The sequence below is a fragment of the Mustela nigripes genome, chromosome 5 (genome assembly GCF_022355385.1).
Source record: "Mustela nigripes isolate SB6536 chromosome 5, MUSNIG.SB6536, whole genome shotgun sequence".
Taxonomy (NCBI): domain Eukaryota; kingdom Metazoa; phylum Chordata; class Mammalia; order Carnivora; family Mustelidae; genus Mustela; species Mustela nigripes.
The window spans coordinates 22,697,477-22,721,368 of NC_081561.1; the positions used below are offsets into that span (position 1 = coordinate 22,697,477).

The 23,892-nt window shown below is 45.8% G+C and overlaps 1 protein-coding gene across 3 annotated transcripts in view; it reads right to left on the reverse strand.

Moving 5' to 3' along the window:
- Positions 1-19,047, reverse strand: part of DCDC2 (doublecortin domain containing 2) — a 134,641-nt gene extending 115,594 nt beyond the window's left edge. Inside the window, exons 1-3 of one of the 3 annotated variants that reach the window (XM_059399541.1) lie at positions 18,788-19,047; positions 17,714-18,093; positions 13,344-13,398 (exon numbers count right to left, since the gene is read on the reverse strand). In XM_059399541.1, the coding sequence (XP_059255524.1) occupies positions 13,344-13,398; positions 17,714-18,006 (348 nt within the window). In that variant the 5' untranslated portion in view covers positions 18,007-18,093; positions 18,788-19,047. Of the gene's footprint in view, positions 1-13,343; positions 13,399-17,713; positions 18,097-18,590; positions 18,746-18,787 lie in introns of those variants that run through there. The other 2 variants (XM_059399542.1, XM_059399540.1) reach the window with 2 other exon arrangements.
- Positions 19,048-23,892: the final 4,845 nt, after the last annotated feature.

Genomic DNA, 23,892 nt, shown 5'->3' on the forward strand with positions numbered 1-23,892 from the left:
AGGCTGAGAGGCAGGCAGAGAGAGAGAGGGAAGCAGGCTCCCCGCTGAGCAGAGAGCCCGATGTGGGACTCGATCCCAGGACCCTGAGACCATGACCTGAGCTGAAGGCAGCGGCTTAACCCACTGAGCCACCCAGGTGCCCGAAACCAGGTATTTTAATCATCAAAACGAATCATGGTGAAAAGCAACTGGAGCATTTTTCTCTTCTCCGCAAGTACAACATTTGGGGAGAAAAGGAATATTGAAATAAGAGGCTCTTTGTTTTTCCCCGATCCAAGCGGACCTCCATCGGCGCCCCGACCCGTGACCTCCATCGGCGCCCCGACCCGTGTCCCTCCCATCTTTTACTCAAGCAACTCCTGTCATCTCACCCAGTCTACAAGCTCTTTCCTACCTGAGTGAAGACGGGAAGGGAATCCCGTCTGGGGACTGATCATTTCCCTCGGTTTCCCTCCCTCAGCCTTCCGACACGCACCCAGCCATTTCAGAATCCAAGTCTTGGCTGAGCGTTGTTTCTCGGGTCTTCTAACCTTTCTCAGCACCATCTGCGTACATCATAAGCTCCTAAGGACTGCCCGGCTCTCTTCCCCGGTGAGTAACCCAGTATGGAGACATAAGGCATGAGGACAGGACGGTGGAACATCAAAGGGAAGGGGCAGACCTCCCCCCATGTGCAAATGATTCGACAGAAATGGCTTTGTGGGGTAATTCCATGGAAAATCCCTATCAATTTCTTTCAATGACAATTGACATGCATCAGCTTCTGAAAAGGAAAATGTACCTCCCGTCAATTAGGGAATAAAAAATCCTTACGCGGTTTCCATGACGAATGAAACAGACGCATACTTGTTTGGAGTCGTGCTTGGAATAAATAGATGAAGACCTTCAACTCACAGGACGTTCTAAACCATCACTTATACGCTATCTGTGGGAAACAGGGAACTACTTTTGTCATATTACCAGGGAATGTCTCCTTCTACAATGTCTTCCAGTCGGGGAAAAAAGGGTATACTGTGCCCTTCAGGATGCTAAAAGGAGAGAGGAGGAGGGGGGAGAGAGACAGGAGAGCCTGTGTGCTCATTCACAGGGGTTTCATCAACCCCACGGATGTCTGAAGATAGGCAATGAGCATATCGAGATGCTGTGAGCAAAAGAGATGTCCAGGGCGCCTGGGTGGCTCAGTGGGTTAAGCCGCTGCCTTCGGCTCGGGTCATGATCTCAGGGTCCTGGGATCGAGTCCTGCATCGGGCTCTCTGCTCAGCGGGGAGCCTGCACCCCCCCCCTCTCTCTGCCTGCCTCTCTGTCTATTGTGATCTCTCTGTCAAATAAACAAATAAAATCTTTAAAAAAAAAAAAAAGAGCTGTCCAGGGTGGCAGACCGTATCTTCCAAAAATGGCCGCAGCAATATTTCTGGCCCGCTTTGTCTAGAATCTCACCACTCCCCATCAAGAGGTAAAATCTGTTTCCTCCCTGAAAACCTTGGACAGGACCTAACGCTGACTGGAGTGAAAAGAAGGAGGTAGAAATGACGCTGAGTCTCCCTCTCTCTCCATCCCCTCCTCTGCCAGTCCCAGTCCCCCCCACACACTCTCCTCTCCCCCTCCCCCTCTTCTCTCGCCACCTCCCCCTTCTTCCTTCCCTCTCTCCCCGTCTCCCTCCCCTGCCCTGTCTCTCGGGCTCTGTCTCTCCCTCTCCCTACTTGTCCCCAGCACCCTGCCACCACCCTGTAAAGATGCTCCGTCCATCTAGCCCCGCAAGGAGACCACATGGGACAGGGCAGGTGCGGAGGAACTAAAGCCCCGCTGGTGACCTTAGCTACGCTCACGCGAGGGAACAAGCCTGCCAAGGACCCCGGCGCAGCTCTCAAGCCTACAGCCTGAACTCCAGACACACTGAAGCAGAGGAAAGCGCTCTCTGCTGGGTCCTCCCTGACCTCCTGACACCCAGGACCCAAAAGCAAAGTCAATCACTGTCGATGCTATTAAGTTTTGTTGCGGGAGAACAATGCCGAGACTCAGCCTCACAAACAAGCGAGTTCATGTATTTATAAAATGATCACCCCAACTGTTGATCAGGCATGGAGTCTGGGGCACCCCAGTCAGAGGGAGAGAGAAGCACCCCGCAGCACCGTGATGGGTGGGTCGTCCCCAAGCAACTTCGGTTACATTTTCCCCTTCAGGCCACAGCCCGGAAAAGCAGCGAGTGCGACGGCTTATTCCACTGCCCAGCTGCTCAACCCACGGAGCCCTGACAGACACGACAGCCGCCAGGCACAATGTCCATCGGCCAAGTTCAAACTATGCACTTGGCACAGTGCGGAGAGCATAACGCCGGTCTACGGGCTTCTCATCTCCGCCACAATTCTTTGAAGAGGTCCTATTATTTTGACATTTCAGAAAGTGAGGTCCGCAGAGATCAGGTGAATTACACCTTGAGATCTCGTGGGGGGAAAATGCAATTCGGGTCGGACACAGATGCCTCCGGTCCTTCCTTCCACCCACCCCGAAGGCTGCTCTCTTAGCCGTGACGCTACACATCAGGTCGGAATGTCTGCTAGAGACTGAACGGCCCTTTAGCAGTAAACACGACGACAATTAAAAACTCATCCATGGTTCTTGGCTCCATGTCTCCTTCTCTAACCTCTTTGCGCCCTGTGGTAAATTTCCATGTAAAAATATTTTAGGTTTCCTGGGGGAGCCGTTTTATAAGTAGACATGCCAAAGCCATTTCAAGTGCTGTATTGGAAATATTCAACATAAATATCCTGTCCTAGAGGGAATATTAGCAAAGGTTTAAAAAAAAAAAAAAACAGTCCCCTGAGACCACAACTAAAATAATGCCAGGCAAGATCCTGTGATTAACGGTAACTTGTTAAAGAGTGTGAAGGATGTTGAAAGAAAATTGTGCCCCTTTTCTGGATTCACTTCCCAACGGTAGTCTTCTTTATGTATCTTTTCTTCCCTGTCATCATTAAAGCAAAGCGTAATCAATAAGTAAGACTCTTCACCGTCTCATCACCCTCTCAAAACCAAACAAGACACAGTTGGTGCCTCTCGGCTATGAGCTCTGTGGGACCATGTCTTGTTCACCAGCTTCTTCCTCTGCAAAAGGGAACAGTAGGGGCGCCTGGTGGCTCAGTGGGTTAAAGCCTCTGCCTTTGGCTCAGGTTATGATCCCCACATTGGACTCTCTGCTCAGCGGGGAGCCTGCTCCCCCCTCTCTCTGTCTGCCTGCCTCTCTGCCTACTTGTGATCTCCGTCTGTCAAATAAATAAATAAAAATCTCTAAAAAGTAAAAATAATTTTTTTAAAAAAGGGAATAGTAACAATCATTACTGATGTGAGGACTGAGTTAGACAATCTTTGTGAGGGGCTTGGAACACTAGTAAGCACATGGTGAAGAAACTCTCTCTCTCTCTTTCTCCCTCTCTCCCCACGGCGGGCTCTGGTTTTGTTCAACTCCCAACATTTGGGTTGGCTCCATGTCTAAACAGTTAAGACTTCAAATATTTCTGGATGTCATGGTTATTTAAAAAAAAAAAAAAAGCTGGGGGCGGGGGTTCATGGATGCTGGGTGGCTCCGACGGTTCAATATCTGACTCTTAGTTTCGGCTCAGGTCATGATCTCAGGGTCGTGGGATCGAGCCCCACGTCAGGCCCCACACTCAGTGTGGAGTCTGCTTGTCCCTCTCCCTCCTCCTCTGCCCCTCGCCTCACTCTCTCTCTCTAAATTATACAAATAAAATCTTTGAAAAACAAAACAAACTATTCTCCCTGTCTCCACGAAGGGGACTCTGTCTTCCCACTGATGACAGAACCATGCATCCTGTTGACAGAGCCAGAAATCCGAGAATCATCCACCAAGCTCTCTCCAGGAGAGTCCTGCCTCTCAAATCCGGTCCCTCTACCCTCTCCTCCGCCTCCCCGATCGCGAGCACCATGGTCCTCTCCACTAAGTGGTCTCCCCACCTCCTGCCTTGCTGGGGCAGCAAGGGTCATCTTGTCAACCCCCTGCTGAACCCCTTCTATAACTTCCAATGGTTTTAGAAGAACACCAAAGCTCCTTTAAAAACCTTTTATCGTTGGATCCCCTCTACCTCCTGAGTCTCACCTATCACTTATCCCCAACCCCTCCCTGCCACCCCCCATGCCTTTCCACGCTTCAGCCACATAGAACTGGTGTGAGTTTCGGAAGGCGCCCCACGTTCCCTCATCTGCAGAGGTTCACACAGGCTGCTCCCTTTGCTGGGACCTCCTCCTCCCCTGCCGGCCTGGCTGACACCCGCTCATCCCTCCAGGTCTCCACTGAAATGCCATTTCTTCCAGGAAACGTTTCAGGAGCCCCCTGGCTCTGGTCACCGCCCCTCCTGCACCCCACGTCCCCTGGGCTGCGTGCTCTGTTCTGACAGCTTGTCGGCCTCCACTGAACAATCCGCTTCCTGAAGGCTATGACCTTGTCTGGTTTCCCTGCCCTTGTAAACCCAATGTAGCAGGATGCCTAGCACATGAATTGGGGCGCGATACTTTTTTTTTTTTTTGGATGAAAAGATTTGTGATATTAATTTTTTTTACTACCAAAAAGATCCATAAAACTTGCGATCGGTGTCATTCCCTAAGCTCCCAACTTTCTCCTCCGTGAAAGGAAGACAAAAATAACAGCAGAGACACAGAGCAATTCACCTCCAGACCCCCCTTCCCACACCCTGGAAACACAGCCATCTGCTCCAAAGTCTTTAGGACTGCTTAGATGGGGCACGAGAAGACTGCCGTGGTGATTTCATGATTCTGCCTATAACTCACAGTGGCCACCTGGTATCTGGAACACACAAGCTAAAGCAACATTGTTACCAGATTACAGGTACACGTCTAGCCAGGACTGCCTGCGAATGAATACGTTTATCGTAGGCACTGGGCATGTCCTACTGCCACCAAATTGGATGCACTCAACCCTACTGACTTGGTACCAGAAAGTAGAGCAAAGGGAATTCCCAAATGGAGAATTATAATTTGACCATGGTTATAGGGGAACAGGTGAATTACGAAGGTGGGGGAGGCGAGGAGAGTTTAGAAATAAATGACAAGTCACCGAGTTAAAATGCTGAAAGTTGCCAGGAACAGATCACATCCCCGGCACGCCATTATATCCACACCCATCGCATGACCACCAGTTGGGAAGAGCCAAGGTTAATCCATATTATTGATAAATTAACTGAAGCCGGAATAACACAAGTGAACAGCAGTCTGACCAGGAGAAGCACTGCCTCACAGAAAGGTAATTTAATTCAATTTCCATATACTCTTTGACTCAATTAAGTATCAGCCAATGGAGCAGTCATGAGAAAAAAAGCTCTCCACTTGCAAAAGCCGTACTAAAAGCTATAGTAATACGTACACATAGTAATATATATAATATATAATTTAAAGTTGAGATTTCCAATCACTTTTTTCATCCAGTTTTCAAAAGCAGCGGTGGGAGAGCCCCTACTCACTACTGCAAGCCTTGCAGCACTGGAAATCTAGTGATCTGTTCCCATCTAGGAAAACAGGCTGCGAAGACGGCCTTTGACCCATCAACGTACACTTTACAGTATGGGTTATATTAGATGATTTGTTTTGTAAAATGTCTGCAAGTCAGCAGCCTGGTTACATTAGGTTGTATAACCTGAAACAGGAAAGATGGCCATGGGAGTTCCTAAGTCTCTGAAACTCAAGATCAAGATGAGACACACACCCAGCAGCACAGGTGGCCGTCAGAAATTTCCTAGACAGAAATGTCCCAGGTTAAACATTAGACACTGCAAATATGCCGAATCAATTTGGTTTTCTCTCTCCCACAATCACTTCCCACTTCCCAGCTACCAGGTGGGCTGAAACCAACCTTGTTTCAACAAACCAAACATCCCAACTATGCAATCATGCGATGACATCTGAGCCTGATCTGGGCGGCTGCTTATAAAGGAGGCTTTCACAATGATAAACGAAATTCGCATTGTTGACCAAGCCAGACACCAAGGCACACCACCTCTGTACTTCCTGCTGAAATCAACCAAATGCCAATAAATAGCCTTTTTTTTTTTTTTAATGTTGTCTCCATACTGAGTGGGAAGCCCAACATAGGGCGCAATGTGGGGCCTGAACTTGTGACCCTGAGATCAAGACCAGAACCAAAATCAAGAAGCAGATACTTAACTGACTTAGCCACCCAGGCACCCCAATAACCCTATCTTAAAAAAACACTGCCATCCATCCATTTTGAAGTAGGCTGAAATCTGTTATTTTGTATATAAAGATAAGACTATTAGCCTGTGACCTACCTTCGAGATAGAGAACTTTATAGGTGTTTTTCCAGCACTGTGATAGAGGTAAGCTAAATTACACATACACTCTCACCCATGCCTTCACCAGCACCACACTTGAGAGGGCCGGGGGCTGTCTGGGGGTCAGTCTGGGGCACAGACCCAGTAGAACTAAGAGGCCCATAGGGTCCAAGCACAAGTCCCTGGCTTCATTTCCATGCTAATCCACCGGCAGACGTCCAAGGGCTTTGAAACGACCAAGATGCCCAAGACGTCTTTGAAACAAAGCTTCTACAAGTAGCCCATGTGAGAATAAAAGAGAAAACACACACACACACACACACACACACACACACACACAGAATTTGCTCTAAACTAAAGGGAAATAAAATTTAAAATTAGGCATACACTGACAAGCTTTAATACCATAATCAAAAATCCGTGTATCATCACAGATGATGTTATATGCTTGTTTTTCGTCACTGATTCCTCTGAGTTTCACTTCTCTTATTCCTTTCACATACCACCCTCTTGGGGTTTTTTTCCCAGATGTACACTGTGGGGGGAAAACCCTGAAACATCTCTCAGGATGGTTGCTCTATCTGTCCAAGATGATGGGGTACCTTCACTCCAGCAGCCCTCTCCCACACACGGCCCCCTCCGTGGAGGGCATGACAACCCAAGCACGGTCTTCCTTAGTCTCCCAGGAAGGCTCCTGCAAAACCTGGATTGGAGTCGCATTTTGAACCTCATGGCAATCTCAACTCGGCTCCGCCATCTTGGTATGCAAGTCAGAAGAATGGGTCTGTCGTTAGAAACAGGTGGAAAGGAGACACGACCTACTCTTTCAATAACTGCTTGGTAGTCATCACCAATTTTCTTAAGAAGTTTTCTTCCAATCTGACTTAAATTCTTCAGCCCCTCACCCTGTAGTTTGATTTTGTTTCCCCCTTTTGGTACGCAGCTGTGATGGAGAAGAGCTAGTTTCCACCTTCTTTGTAAGTACTGAAGCCAGTTAAGAATTAGGTCTAAATAAATCATTTTCTCCTCTTGGAATAACAAGGGTAAATATAATATAATAACAATATCGCTGGTATTATATTTCAATCTTTTTCTTCTTTTTAGTGCATCTTATCTCTTCAAACTCTTTCCAGCATCCTCCTACAACAATTACCTTATCCTATTTTCTGATCTGCACATGGTAAGGGTCTTTTTATGTCTGTATGGCCGGAATCTAGCCCCCTGGCTGGCAGTCAGCAGGCTCTTGCTAAATCTTGAGAAAATGTGAAAGCATTCTTGGGCAGTATTCAATAAATGGCTGAGCAGAATTTATTTGCCTTCATTGGCTATATTTTGCTATTTGTCTAGTCATGCTTTCCTGATTATTCCGACATCCATCATGAATAGTCCCTTCGACCTTAGCATAAAACTCAATAAGCTCCTTCTAATGATTATCCTAAAACATGAAACTAAGTATTGATTTTCGAGTAAGTGCACAACTAGAAGCTTGGTATACCGTGGCAGAATCCTAGTGCACATTCCTAAAATTTCATCTTTTATGTGTCTGAATCCCATGCAGTATAAGAACAAGAAGTCTTTCTCTGTTCAGTAGGTTTTGTTGTATAGTGGGTGCTTAAGTGTTTTATTATGAACAGTTTGACACTTCAATTAAGTGGTATTTTAAAACACATACATTTAGTTAGCAATTTATTTTATTAGATACTTTTTCTGTTTTCTTCTTAAATGGCTGGTAATTATTTTCCAAATGTTTATTTTAGGTCTGCCTTTGCTTAGAACAGCTTATTACCATAAATTTTAAAATTACACATTTTCTAATTACATGTCTTTCTCTTTCACACTCAATCTCCTAAAAATCATGTCTAAATGCCAAATAGAAAATACAAAATATTTGGAACAAAAGTCATGATTCGGGCTAATGGACAAACTAAAATCACTAATCCTTTACCTTTGGATCAGAGCTGAGTAGGGTTATTAATGGATACTTTTCATTAGACCAATGTTTTCCCGATTGACATAAACACTTCTTTCCCACTCTTGTTCCAACACACACACGTACACAGCTCAATACTGAGAAAAAAAAGTAAAACAAGAAAGTGTGAAAGGGAAATGAAGTATAACCAGTTGGTTTTTTAATATACAATTTTGTCTTCATAGAGCCCTGACAAGGTCATACTCACCTTGGAATCACCATGACCACTGACGGGCACTTACTATCCTTGGAAAAACACCTCTGACTTAGCAGTTACATTAGAGAGGCGGGGGAAGGTAAGAAATAGAAGACTGGGGAGGGGCCTCGATTATCACTGCAAGATCTCACAGATGTGGGTTTTACCTTCTTTGATTCTTCAGTGAATTAGTAAACCTGTCTAATATAATCTGGAAATCTTTCCCTAAGTTAAAGAAAGAAATATTTGGGACTTTTTACTATATTGCAGTTCCCCCTTTGAACCCAGAATTCCCAGGCTAAAGATTAGTGAGTTAAATCAGAAAGCCCCATGTCTTCCCCTCAGCAAGGTTAATAATTATACCCCCATTTAATGCCTAGAATCCCATTTCCAACCAAAAGCCTTTAAGTAGCAACTCTCATAGTATGTTTCATTAGAGATTATACCTAATGATTAAGCTGAAGTATGAAGTTTTAAGAATTATATTCAAAACCTTAAAGCTATGCCCCAGAGGAACCTACCTTAAGTATGCGCAACCCCCTTTACCCCAAACTTGTCAGTTTTGATATTCCCGAAATCTCTCATCCCAACTCTCATGTCTCTCAGGGGCCCTTGCGAGTGTTCCTCCCCACTAAGAAGAAACAGAATTCTCCCCAGTTCTCCATAATTGAACATCCAAGATGAGGGATGTGGATTCAAGAGAATTCAGGGTGCCTGGGTGGCTCAGTTGGTTAGGTGACTGCCTTCGGCTCAGGTCATGATCCTAGAGTCCCGGGATCAAGTCCTGCATCGGGCTCCCTGTTCTGCAGGAAGTCTGCTTCTCCCTCTGACCCTCCCTCCTCTCATGCTCTCTCTCTCTCTCTCTCTCAAATAAATAAATAAATAAAATCTTTTTAAAAAAAGAAAAAGAGAGAGAATTCAACCTGATGGCCCATCCAACAAGGAGGACCCCACTTCCTCGGGAAGGAGTTCGCTAGGGTCCTAGTTCAGAGTTTAACTGGCAGACTTCTCTTTAAGGCCCCAGTTCTCAAAACTATAGGGAGCAGACGTTTTTCGTGGGCACATTACTCAGACCAAGACAAGCCTGATCGTTCGTCCGCTGGTCGTGAGGTGCACGTGTGTCTACTGCCTCCGCTCGCACAGGAGAAACCCAAACAGATCCTTCATTTTTTTCAGAAATAGGAATGTGAGAAATGGGCAAAAATGATCTTTTCTGCTGACTCTGAGAACTTTCTTGAGTGGCAAGAGTCAAGAAAAGAAGGCTCTGGCTGTTTTGCTTTAGACGTCGATGGACACTTGCATTCGGGGTAGAGCAGGGAAGAACCAGACACAGGGAGAAGAAGACAGGGGAGGCGGAGAAGGAAGGTCGAAGGCCCAAGCCTGAACTGGCCTGGGAGACCAAGATACCTTTAATAATGGGGAAGTCTGATACCCAGTTCAAAAACCACTCAGCCCTCAAAATGAGGGCCTTGAATCAAACAAATGTACAAGTTCTTCAACAAAGATCATTGCCAATGGAGTTAAAATCCATCCGAGCAAGCAAGAGAGGCTAGAGAGTGGTCTAGTCCATGAGGACAGCGCCTTGTTGCTGGGCTCCCAGGGGACAAGCACAAAGCCTAGCACACAGCAGGCGGCCAATAAATCCTCGTGAAGTCATAACATTCATTTCATTCGGCTCCAAATGACACTGGAGACACGATACCGTATCACACAAAGGCTCAACGACAGCTAATTTTATCCCCACAACAAAATCTAAACAGAAGTTGGCCATGAAGTGCTTTAGGTTTTCTGTAACATCCCATTTATATGGGAAACACAGAACAGCCACGGTTCAGCCTTTGCTGCAACATGATGGAGTCAAGACCCCTTCAAAAGCTCCACACAAACTGGATCAAAACCCTATCAAATGCAATCACTCACGGTCTGGTACTAGATGGGCATACATCTGTCTTTTCAGCAAGACTCTAAATTCCCGGGGGTGAGAGGCTCTGTGTGTCTTGCTGAACTTTGCCCCCAGCGCCCTGTCAACGTGCTGCGAGGTACAGGCGTCCAGTCCCGTGAAGGCAAAGCAGATGAGGTGCAGAAACAAGGAGAAACTCCTTCAGGAAAGCAAAAGGGCCAGAGCACAGTGGGGCTGGTAAGCACTGGGAGAGGCACCCTTTGTGCAGATTAGAGGCTTCTAGCACCGGAGGGCAGAGGAAACACAGCTGGCCTGGGTGGCAGAGGAAAGAAAAAAGCTGGTGAGTTAACTTGGAATGTGGAAGGATCACAAGAGATCTGCACCTGGGCTGAGAGGAGGGGAGAAGGAAGCAAAGAGAGGACCAGGAAGGCATAAATAAGAGATGAGCTGCCAAGGTCAGAAGATGAGCAACCCATCTCTATGAAGACCCCCACTGATGGAGGGAGTGTCGGAAGAAAGATGAGAAGACAGCTATAGAAAATTCCTGAGGACTGGGAGCATGAGTTCACCTGGTCTAGAAGCTTCCTTTATCTGGATATCAGCAAAAGAAAGACCCACAGAGAGGCAGACAAGGGACATCTGCTCTGCACCCACCGTGCTGCCCCATCTTGGAGCAGGGGCTAACCCCCACAGAGATGCCTTCTCAGTATTTAAGACGTATCTCTTTTTTCTTCTCCCCCCTTTCCTCCTGCCGTCTGAGGTGTTGGCCAGATAAGATCGTGCACTTCTTTGGGGTTAGTGACAGAGGCCCGGTAGAGTTCTGCCTTTCTCTGTCCTGGTGATATGGCCACCAAGAGCAAGAGGAACAGGCCTGGCTGTCCTTTCAGTGTCTCTTCAAAGATGAGCCTCATGGAACAGAAAAGCAACGACGGAAACCACAGAAGGACTTCGAATGTCAAGGTGACACGCATAGTCTCATTGCTGTGACCTGTGGTCAGCTAGTGGATACCATTGTATCTAAATTATTAACTAGCTAGAGAACATCCAGATCATATTGTGGACCTGGGTGCGGGAGCTCTGGGAGACGGGAAGGAATGCTGTTAACTCCCAGCGCCCACTGGCCAGGCTTCCTACCACGTGCACAAATGGCCCGCAGCGCCTAGGACACAAAGCCACACACCCAGCAGAACGCTTCTGAACTACAAAGGGTCTTTCTAGGAGTAACACGGGCTGGGGATTAGCAACAAGGATAACAGACTGATGCCCCGGTGGGATGGTCTCTGTTAAGCCCAACACAGACAATATGGACAGTATGACATAATCTCAGTTTTGAGGGAAATACCCCAATTTTGATAAGTAACGTTACTCACCCTTTATACCGGAACATCTCTGAATAAGCATGGTCTGTGTTCCTACTGCACGGGCAGATCCCCCCTTGAACCTACTTGTTCACCCTCCGATTCCACGTAACCATGTTCTAGACCCACTTCAAGAATTCTCTGAACCCTTCCTTGGGACTGGGGATAAGATATGTTACCTTCTTCCAAACAACAGCGGGTCATCCATAGCCTTTGACAAAAGGGTGTCACCTTTTCTTGGTAGACACAAATGCTAAATGAAATCACCACCTCTGATCAAGAAAAAAGCATCTGTGGCTTCTATGAAAGGCCGGTGTCCGTCAAGCCTGTTCTCAAATTCTGAACACAGATAGTCCTCTAACCTTAAACTTGTTGCATTCTAAAAGTTTGATTGTACATCAGTCGTGGAAAAGAGAGGTACATCCCCCAGTAGGAATTACACACACAGCAGGTTCTCAGAACAGCTCAGAAATCTAGTCCTTTCCTTCAAACAGGAATAATACAGTAGAACTGAGAGTTCAAGTGCTATCTTGATGAGAAAATGCATTCACACTTCCCTTTGGGGAGGCCAGGAACCCCAAAACTCTCCCTTTCTGGCAGTGAAAGGAGGGGCTCCTCTTGCGCAAAGTGGGCGTTTGGTGGGTCCTGGTGTGGACTTTGGGAGGGAGGTCTCTGTGTTGAAAATCGAGACCGGAGAATGCAAGGGGAGGGGGATGAATGCCTCCATGTCTAGACTGGGAGATAGGGTTGGAGGACAGAAGGGGGACTGCGGGCCTCAGGGAGGAGCGGGGCTTGGGGAGTCGAGGAGCACAGACACGCTGCTTCCTGCCACCTCTCCCATCTCCCCGGCATGCCCAAATTTCTTCCACTTCTTTCTCTTTACTCTTCTGGAAGGCTTTGTGGGGAAGGGCTGAGAAAAAATGGAAGGCGACAGCAGGGTCTATGCAGTTGGAAGAAAGAAGACGAGGGAATCACCAGGGAGAAATAGAGCGGAAGAAACGCAGTCTCCTAGTCAGAAGGAAGGGGTGGGTTTCTCACAGGTAAGATGCGCACCACCAGTCAGAATCTTGTCCGGGGGCAGGTGCACAGACCCGCAGGTAAGAGACACTAAGCGCTACTGCTCTTCAGCAGAACACTGGGCACTTAAATGAGAACCCTTGGGAACACTTCCCCCAAGGATGATCTTTTTAAGAAAGGGTTATCAAAAAATGTACTGCACATCTGTTGCACCTTGCCAACGTCCTCCTCAGACACCTAGAGCCCAGAGAAATAAATGCTCACGTTTAAAGAACTCACACACCTCAAATTCCAGCGCAGAAATTTGGCCTTGGTCACCAATTTCCAGCAAGGTGGCCGACCTGGAACAGTTGTGTATCCTTCATATAAAATTCCATCCCAAACCAGTGCACTGATATACTTTGTACTACTTGCTACTGATTCTAACCAGCGGTCATTCTTTAGCTATAGCAAAAACAAAAGACTGAAAAATGTATACTTTTGTCTATAAATGATTAGAATGTCATCCAAGTTCTAAGATACGCAGTAAGAAATACAAAAATGGCATTGTGATTTACTGGAGTCTTCCAAGTGTCACTGGCATTACCTCTGTATTAACAACTTCCATAGGTTTCCTCTTCATTTCTCCTATGTCCAAGTAACTGGGGGAGGAAAACAAAACAGTAAGGTTCCTTTTATTGCTTTTGAGTCAGTTATGTAAATTTCTTATTAAAAATTGTTAAGATGTAAAGCAAGCATAGGCAATGCTTGAGCCTAAAGCAAAAATCAATAGTTAGTTACCGGTTAAAAGCAATGAGGGAATTAGGAACTGCCCCGAGCGTCACCCACCAGAGCCCATCCATGTCTTCGCCCAACGTCAGTGACACTGAAGTCTTAGAAACACACACTTCTTTGAGGGAAGGTTTTTTCCCACAATGGTTGGCCCCTGACTATCTATGCAGTATTATTAATTCTTACACCGTTGTTTTTTTTTTAAGATTATTTAGTTACTTATTTATTTGACAGAGACACAGCAAGAGAAGGAACACAAGCAGGGGGAGTGGGAGAGGGGGAAGCAGGCTTCCCATGGAGCAGAGAGCTCGAAGCGGGGCTCAATCCCAGGACCCTGGATCATGACCTGAGCCAAAGGCAGACACTTAACAGACACTTAACTTTTTGATAGAAAAAGTGGTTTGTGTGTACAGTTCCTTAACAGTTTCATTTGTCACAGCTTTTAGGTCAAAACAAAGTACTGGGGTGCCAGGTGGCTCAGTCAGTTAAGCATCTGACAACTCCTGGTTTGGGCTCAGGTCATGATCTCACAATCCTGGGATCGAGCCCCACATCAGGCTCTGGGCTCAGCTTGGGGTCTGCTTCAGATTTTTCTCTCGCTCTCTCTTTCTCTCTCTCATAAATACATAAAATCTAAAAAACAAAACAAAAAACACAACAAAGGAAGTACTGACAGCATGCATTAGACCATCTGTGAAGGGGGGGAATCTTCTTCCTTATGAAAACACTTTCATGATACAGAAATGCTCAGCCACGGGGATGTTTAGGCATTGGTTCAGCTAAAATGCATATGATGACCTCGTTAACCTCTTGAGACCCCTATTACTAAATTACTACTTGGTCTAATATTAGCTAGTGATCCTTCTTTAGCTATGGTGTGAGTACAACCTGAAAGCCACACACTTGTGTCAACCTTGAGCCCCGAGGCCATCACTGCGATCTGGTTCCACCATCCTTCACACGTAGCAGGTGGTGAATAAATCTTTTAATATAAAAATAAGTATAAATCTAGCCTTTAATATATAACCATAGAGCAAAGATACCTCACCTGCCATCAGTGCCGAGTTGCCAAAAACAGAGTTTATATTAGAATTAATTTTATCTATGTTTTGTTACTGTTGTTTGCATTTTTGGATAGAACACTTTAGTTAATCAGTACCACTGGAAATTTACATTTTTCTTACATGAACTGTGTTTACGTAAGACAGTGCAAAACTCCCTCCGTTTAGCAATAAAATGGCTCTTTTGCAAATCTGCGGGGACTGATTTCTGACATAAGAGCAAAACAGCTTAACTGCCATTTGCAGAAAAGTGATCTCAGACCCACAAAATTAATGAAGTAGAGTCAACTTCCAAAAACACACAGAAAAGCTTTAAGGAAAATAGCTATCTCTAGAATTCTCTGCTATAAAATAAAGGTTGAATAGCTACCTCAAGTTTAACTATGGTTTCAAAAATTTTAGGAAAACCCTGAGTCAAAGAAATTCAAGAAGGAAGTTGATCATTTTCATTTGAGTATTTTTCCCTACCATTGCTAAGTTCCCCAACATCGTTTAGGGTCCAAATGACATAAATTACCCTCGATATTTTCTGGGCTTTCTTTTCTTCGGCCAGTTGCCCCATCTGTTGTGTAAACTTGTGACTGCTAAGCTTCCAACATATTCAGCATTTAAATCTTCAGGGCTTATCATTATAACCATAGATACCCCTACTCGAACAGAAATAAATAAACTGTTCACCTGTCAGCATGGAAAACTAACCATGGAAACTGTTATAACAAATTCGGGGGGGGGGGGGGGTTTGTATATGAATTAAAAGTAAAGATTACCATGCAAATCTCTTATATCCATATAAAGAATGACTTGAAGTACACTTCCTCTTTGCTTTGGAACTGGACCTGTTTTTATCTTTTGAGTTGTTAGGGCCAAATAAACAAAAGAGAATAGGAGTTACAAAAGTGAGTCTTAGACCTGGAGGGCCTGGGTGGCTCAGTGGGTTAAGCCTCTGCCTTTGGCTCAGGTCATGATCTCAGGGTCCTGGGACCCAGCCCTGCATTGGGCTCTCTGTTCAGCGGGGAGCCTGCCTCCCCCTCTCTCTGCCTACTTCTGAGCTCCCTCTCTGGGTCAAATAAATAAATAAATAATCTTTTTAAAAAACCAACAAGATATATGACGAAACATGTATTGTACATGGACATAGTGACCCTTTGTAATTCTACGACATTTTGATGTGTACAAAGCCTGCTCACATCTATCGCACTCACTTTCCTAACACCACCACGATTCAAGCATGCTTATGCTCCTTGTAGGTATCAGGAGGCTGACTTGCTGAGGCAAGTGCCTTGCCCAAAGACACACAGCTAAGAAGCAGCTCAGCTTCATGTCTCCTGATTTTTAAGTGCTAAGTATCTTTGAAGCACATGGCTCCATCTAGTTCTTATCCATGAAGTTAGTTAGCCAAAGTGTGCTGAAGGAGGTTTCCAAATGCATCTGTCCTCTCTCATTAAAAACAATGTCTAGCAGAGCTAAAAAAAAAAAAGCAGAACACTCAAAATTCGGTTAAAGCAGATTCAGAAAAGAAAAGTGAATGTGACATCAGGGATATTTGGGAAAATATTTCTATATAGTGAAAATTAGAATTCACAAGTCTAGACTTGGCAGTAAGGATACGTTTTTGCTATCCTGAGACCCAAGCCAGATTTCAATGAAAACATTATATTAACAACTATGAAACATAAAGTTTCCATGCGATCCAGTAACTCCACTCCTAGGTACATAACCAAGGAAAATGAAAACTTGTACACAATTCCCTACAGCAGCATTGTCTCATAATAGCCCAAAGTGAAAAACCCACATGCCTATTAATGGATGACCAAAATGTGGCATATCCATAACCACGAGATATTCTTCAACAAGACAAAGAATGAAGTGTTGATACACATTACAACTTAGGTGAGCCTGGGAAACTTCATGCCAAGTGAAAAAGGCCAGAAACACCAAAGGCTACATATTGTATGATTCCATCGGTATGACTGTCCAGAACGGACAAATCCACAGACACAGAGAGTAAGTAGATCAGCAATTGCCAGAGGATGGGGAGAAAGGGAAACTGGGGTTTTGTTCTGGAGTGCTGGAAATGTGCTAACATTAGTTCGTAGTGATGGTTGCACAACTCCCATGAACCTCCTACAGATGACTGAAATAAGTAAAGTCTATGTTGTGAGAAATATATCTCAATAAAGTTGTAAAAAAAAAATCCTGTGGAATATTAAATCCTACCTATCCTCCAACACCCCCCCCCCCAGAAACAATGTCCCTCAACTGTGAACTTCCACACGATTTTATTTTTCTAATCCCGGTTCTTCCTTTCTACGTTGCATTAAAATGATCAGTGTGCATGTGGTCTCTCTCCTGCTAGATCTCAAAGTCTTCAAGACAAGGAGTCACATCTAGCTCATCTTTGCTCTTTTCGCAGATCTACGCACAGCTTGCGAACTCACTGACCGCCTGTAGGAGTGAGCTCTCTGCCGGGAACTGGGAATAAGCAGACTGACCCCCAGCGCTTGAAGGTCTGGCCATTGAGTACCTACAGACAGACATACAGGCAGATACCATAAGCCAATAAGCCCTTCCAAGCATTATGCTAGTAGCGTAAACATGCGGGGGTGGGAGGAGGGTCACAGCAGTGGGGGCGTGGTCAGTTCTGCCTGAAATGAAAATTTGGAAGAATTTAAGCAGGTGGGGTGAGGGGAAGGGTAGAAAGCAATTTTCTCCTCTGGTGATTACATACTATCCAATGGTTTAAAATAATTTTTAAGAAGTCGTTATTTAAACTCAAAAAACAGGTGCCAAGAAAAAGAAAAAAGAAAACAAGAGGAAAGAAAAAAAAAAAAAAAAAAGGAAAAAAAAAAAAAAAAAAAACGGAAAACGCTCAAGTGTCCAGTCTGGTCACTGAATACTTTTCTAAGATTCCTGTTCCTCCTGCTACCCAAGCGAAATTCCTTCCCCAGGCACACATAAGCCCCCTCCCCAGCCGCAGCGGGGAGCCCGGAGAGGCATCCACCCGCGCAGCCCCAGCCCCTGGACACCCGGCGGGTGGGCGAGGTGGGGCTCCCTCCTTTGCTCAAGCGACCCGAGCCCTTCGGTGAGACCTTCAGCGGCGGGCGGAGGGGACCGACGGACTCACTTGAGCTTCTTGAAGGCTTCCGGGCCCCCGGCCACGTAGTTGCCCCCGCTCTGGATCTGGTCTAGCTTGCGGATGCGGTGCCCGCTCCGCGGGGTGTAGATGTTCCTGACCGCCCCAAAGGGCGCCTGGACGCCGCCCGTCACCTCCTTCAGAAAGACGTCGAAGCTGGACACCTTCTTCTCGTGGATGACGACGCGACGCCCCGCGAAGAAGGGGTCCCCGTTGCGGTACACCAGCACGGTCTTCACGACGGGCTGGGACAGGTGGCTGGACCTGGCGCCGGTGCCGCTCATCTTCCCCGCGGGACGCCGCCCTGCGGGCTTCTCAGGGGAGGTGCCTCTCTGCCCAGACGCCTCGCCGCGCGCACCCCGCGGGGTCGCCTGCTGAAACCAACGCGAAACACGCAAGCCCGCGGTTAAAAAAAGAAAGAAAGAAAAAAAAAAAAAAGGCGGAGCGCGGACTGAGCGCCCGGCTTCACCCTGCGGAGACCCTGCGGGCTGCGGGGCGCGCCGTGCACGTCCGGCGGGCTCCCCACAGTCCGCACAGCCAATCGGCGCTCGCCGTGCGCGCAGCACCCCTGCTTCGCACGCTCCGGGCAGAGCCCAGGTCGAGCCGCCCCGGGACGCGAGCGCGCGAGGGTCTTCACGCGGGGGAGCCGCGGGGCCGCCGCAGGGAGAGGAGCGCGCGCGGCCACGCACACGCGAAGGGCGAGGACGCGCCAACTCCGCGTCTCACTTCCCAGTCGCGGGACTCTCGCACACGCTTGCGGGTTCTCGCTCGGCCCCCTCACCCCTTCCTCTCCTGCTTGCTCCCCAAATGAAAGCAATGGAGGGTCTGGCTCGAATTGCCCACATGCTTATTTGCCGAAAAATAATACCCTAATGTGCGTTGAGGGAGAAAAGGGGGACCTCGGGGGAGGCTCGAGCTTCCGGGACCCCCGACCCCTCCGGCGACCAGCAGCGCCAGCGCGGGCGAAGGTCCCCGGGTACCGTTTGAACCCCGCGGCGCGCCACCGGGTCCCAGGGCGGGAGGCAGCGGGTGGGGTCCCCGGGGACGCGGCCCCCGCGGGGGTACCTGGCGGCACTCGAGGGCCGGCTGGGGGAGGGCGAGGGCCGGGCGGGGGCGCGGCGCGGCGGTTCGGCTGGCACCGCGCTGAACTCGGGGGCGGCGCGGCTCCGCCGCTGTTCCTCCGCTGCCGTTGCCTCCGCGGGCCTCCCTCACCCCCCGGGGGCGGGGGGAGGGATGGACTTGTTACTTCTCGCCGTTTCCATAGCGACTGCAGCCACGCGCGGGGCCGCGTCCGCCAACGAGTCCTGGCGCGCGCCCGGGTCCCTCAGGCTTTGCCCGGGCCTCCCCAGAGACAGTGGAGAAGTCGGGGTTTGCGGGGGTGGGGGGGATGGAGGGGCGCCCGGTGGCGTTACCGCGCAGTCCTAACTTGAACGGACGCCCCCTGTGTGCCACGCGCTACGCTAGAGGTTGGTGACACAGCGGTGAAGACGGCCGCCTGCGGTATCTTGAGTGTTGGCCAAGCCACTCCGGGACATACGTATTGGGAAGCCAGGAAAAGTGTCCTTGAATTCTCCTTGCTGTGTGCAGACTTCATTACTGACTGTTCCTAACGCATCATATATGAACAGAAGTAGCATTGATAATATATATAATATACATAATATATTTAATAATGTATATTATTATATACATTGCATATAAAATAAGGTATATAAAATAATAAATATATAATATAAAAATAAATATATTATATAGATGAATATAATACAATAAACAAATAAATATAAATAAAATAATACTATATTTAATAATGTTATTATTAAATAATAACATTTAATAATGTTTTAAAACATTCCTAATGGAATGTTTTCTATGTAGCCAGCACTGCGTTAGGATCTTTATTACACTGTCTCCTTGAATGCTCATAATAACCTTCAGAAGTATACATTATTCTTTTCTTCTGATGAGGAAACCGAAGAAACTTAACCTCGGGTCACACACAAAAGTTCAGGCCTCCTTCTCTGTGATTCCAGAACTTTCTTGACCACCATGTCCTATGAATCTAAAAGGTGAATGCGTAAAACATTGCAATCTGGAGCAGAAACATTTTTATTAAGGTTACCTAATACGTTCATGTCTGGAGAGTTCACAGTTTTCCAAAGAAGACCAAAGAGAAGAGAATAATACAGAGAGAAAAGAGAAGGGAATTCTGTGAGCCAGTTGTAAGAACCCACAGGTTAAGGGATTGAATGGGGAGATCTGTGCAAATATGCTACCAAATAAGGAAATAAGGCAGAATACCTTTTGAGGGAAAGAAGGTGGTAAACCAAGCAACCCCCAGACAACCCAAACCCCTCTACCACCTATACCACCCAAGCACAAAATGAAAACTTGCTGCCTCTTGTTCAAAAATTAAGAATATCAAGATGGCAACAGGAAAGCATTAAACCAAACACGGGGACGTCCGGAAGTGTGGGGCCTTGTTGTAAGTCCACGAACCCACCACCCCACATGCATGTTCTGGTTCCTTCCACAGGAGTATCTCCAGTGCAGATCTGTCTACTGGGGCCAGACATACTTACCCAGCGGTCTCTTAGTGATGTGGTGGCAAGTATTTAGTTACTGGCTGTTGGGGAGGGGAAGGCCTTGATTCATACCTTTTACCAATTTTTGTAGTTTAAATATTGCAAATTTGGCTGATTTCCAGCTACCAGTCTCATGTCACTGAAGGCAAGAAAGGCACAGTTGCATGCCTTTATTTAGTATTTCCACCATCCTATTAGAGTTGACTTGGAACTTCATAGATAATAGTAAAATACAGGTGGTGGCGAGTTCTGAGTGGGTTTCTAAGGGTTCTTCAGTCAGTCACCATCCTCTGTCCATTCTCCCTCTCAAATATTCCTTCATAAGTGAATCCATTTGTTCATCTCCAAATCCACTAACACCATCATCACCAGAAGTGTCACCCTGTCTCCCGTTGTGTTTCCCTACTTGACACTCTCCACAGGACAGCCAGCCTGAAGTTCTCTTGAAAAACACACATCCACTCATGTCACTTTCTAGCTGAAAACTTTATGGATGTCCCTGCTTTTCATAAAATAATACCCGACATCATCCACAATAATCCCAAAGCCCTAGATATGCTGGCTCATAACGCTTTCAGTCCATTCTCTTCTTACTCGACTCTCCCTATGGTTTCCCAATGTCAAGACCTGACCTTCCACTTCCTCCAGTTCCTTTGTACATACTTTCCAGCTCCTCACCCCCCATTACCTTGTGTTCCAACCAGTACTTCAAGTCCCAGTTAAATGTCATTTCCCTTCCTTTCCCAGTTCAAGATAGCTCTGTACTTATTATATATTTTCCTCCACAGTCTTATCAGTTGTAATTATGAACCTTTGTAAAATTATATGTTTAATTTTTGTCTTTGTATGACTGGATGTTTAACCTTTCTATAATTATATGTGTATAGGTATAAATTCACCGAAGGAAAAAACTTTGTCCAGGTGTGATCTGCAATCCCACAGAGGCTGATATATATATATATATATATATATATATATATATATATATCATATTTATATATAAAATAGTACTAGCACAGAGGCCAGTGTATGTATATATATATATATATATGGAGAGAGAGAGAGAGAGCATGCCTAGCACAGAGCCTGACATATATGAGATATATATGTAAGAGTACTAAATAATTATTAGATGTGTGAATAAAGACAAAATGTTTTAAGTTTAAAAATCAATATACAGCTTTGGGGCGCCTGGGTGGCTCAGTGGGTTAAAGCGTCTGCCTTCGGCTCAGGTCATGATCCCAGGGTCCTGAGATAGAGCCCCGCATCGGGCTCTCTGTTCAGCAGGGAGACTGCTTCCTCCTCTCTCTCTCTGCCTGTCTCTCTGCCTACTTGTGATCTCTCTCTCTGTGAAATAAATAAAATCTTTAAAAAAAATCAATATACAGCTTCAAAATATTTAGAAACTGCTCCTGTGGAAGAAATTTTCAGATGAGCAAATAAAAAAAAATACTTGGTAACTAAAGAGATTCTAAAACTAATTGCTTAGCTTTGGAGAGAAAATGCATAGCCAGATACAGATGAAAGCACCAATACAGGAAGCCAGACTCTTTTTTTTTTTAATCAATTGATTAACATATAATGTACTGCTGGTTTCAGAGGTAGAATTTAGTGATTCATCAGTTGCATATAATACCCATTCTCATTGCATCCAGTGAGGAAACCAGACTCTTACCCACCACTGAGTTTTGCCAGTCTTTCAAGGCATTAGAGATGTATATAGAATGCGGGACATATTCTGCTTGTTTTTCCTCAAAGAGTGTCATTACTTTTACAACTAGTGTTCATAACTCACTCTCGGAAAGAGCAACAACTTCTTGAGACCATGTTTCTTGGATATACGTTTGGATAAGGGTGGCTGCTTCTGATAAGCCCTGACTTCCTCTTGTCTGGTGAACTCTGCTGGTTCCAGTAATGGCTATACTCATCTTCATATCCAGGGATGTCTACCCCAGTTGGCCATATTTAAAGCCCAAGGGTATCTGTAAGAGGGACCACCCTCTTCTCCTATTTACAGCCAAATCATGTAGGTTCTAGCTACCTAACATGCCCTAACCCTTCTCCTTCTCATTATGACCCCTCTCCCTACCTGGGTTTGGCACTTAGTAAAAACACTTGCCACATATCTAAAGAGTTATGAACAATAACAAATAATTATCTCCTACTTTAGTTGAGTTATTGGTATTTAGAGTATGAGATGAGTAACCACAATCTCCTGAAACAATAAACTTGAAACTTCTTTTTTTATATTGCTTCCTGCCATAAAATAAACTCCAAAGGAACCTCTAGCAATTTATCTTTAAATTATACAGAAACTGAATATCACATTTTCCTACATTACTATTTTCCTCCTCCAAAAAACGTACAATTTCAATGGGAGATTTTTTTTTTTTAAGATTGTATTTATTTCTTTGACTGACAGAGATCACAAGTAGGTGGCGAGAGAGGGGGAAGCAGGTTCCCTGCCAAGCAGAGAGCCTGATGAGGGGTTCGATCCTAGGACTCTGAAATTATGACCTGAGCCAAAGGCAGAGGCTTAACCCACTGAGCCACCCAGGCGCCCCTCAAGGTGAGTTTTAATATCAGTGAAAAACTTTGCAGTTCACACGGGTGTGATCTGCAAGCCCAACAGAGAATTTCCACAGAGGGTTTCTATTTTCCCTGAACCACAGAGGGAAATATTATCTTGTCTGAATCTTCCAGCACTTAACATCATGGTAAAGGCTGGTGTTCAATAAATAGTTTTTAAATGAATTAATCTGAGAGTCAAGCATGATGCAGACATGAAGGAAGAAAGCAGAACCAAGGCCTCTTGAGGAGAGCTGAACCACTGCTACAAGGTGCCACCACTGCGTTCAATGCTGTTATGAAATATATTTGATATATAACTTCTGCCTTTAGTGATTCTTTAGAAAGGATACTGATAGAACTCCATCTCCAACACAAGCTAAATATCCTGAATCACTGTTCCTCTAAAACAGTAAAAACAAAAACAAAAACACCTGGATTAAGAAATGTTGAAATCTTTTTAAATGCACTGACAATTTGGCAAGAATGAATTCAGAAAAGCCAAAAGCTAAGTGAAAACAGCAACCTTGGGAGGTAAGCAGGTACTGAAATCAGTTTTAACTCTAAGTACACCTGGCCATGTCCTCAACTGGCCTGGAACTGATGTTCTGATAGCTGTGCAGGGAGGCAGACTTATCGAGAGATAAGTCTGAGACCTTCCCGGGATGGACAGACTGAGAGGAGTCCCCCACGTGGAACTGTGATCTCAAGTTACGCCGTCAAGGTAATGGGCAACCAGAATTAACTCTCTTCACAGAGCAGGTACAGTGAGAAGATGTGCTTGATTTCACATTCATGCTAGAGGTAGAAGTGGGAAGGAAGAATGGAGAAATTTCCTCCAATAATTGATAATCCTAACAGTTGACTCTGGATAGTTACTGAAACTAATTACTCTATCTTTGGGATCTAAATTAGATGAGGCAGCGAATTAAATTTAAATTTACAGTGATTCTGGGCTAGAAGTACTCTGAGATAGCTGAGAAAGTCAACACAAATCCTCTCCAGAGGAACACAGCT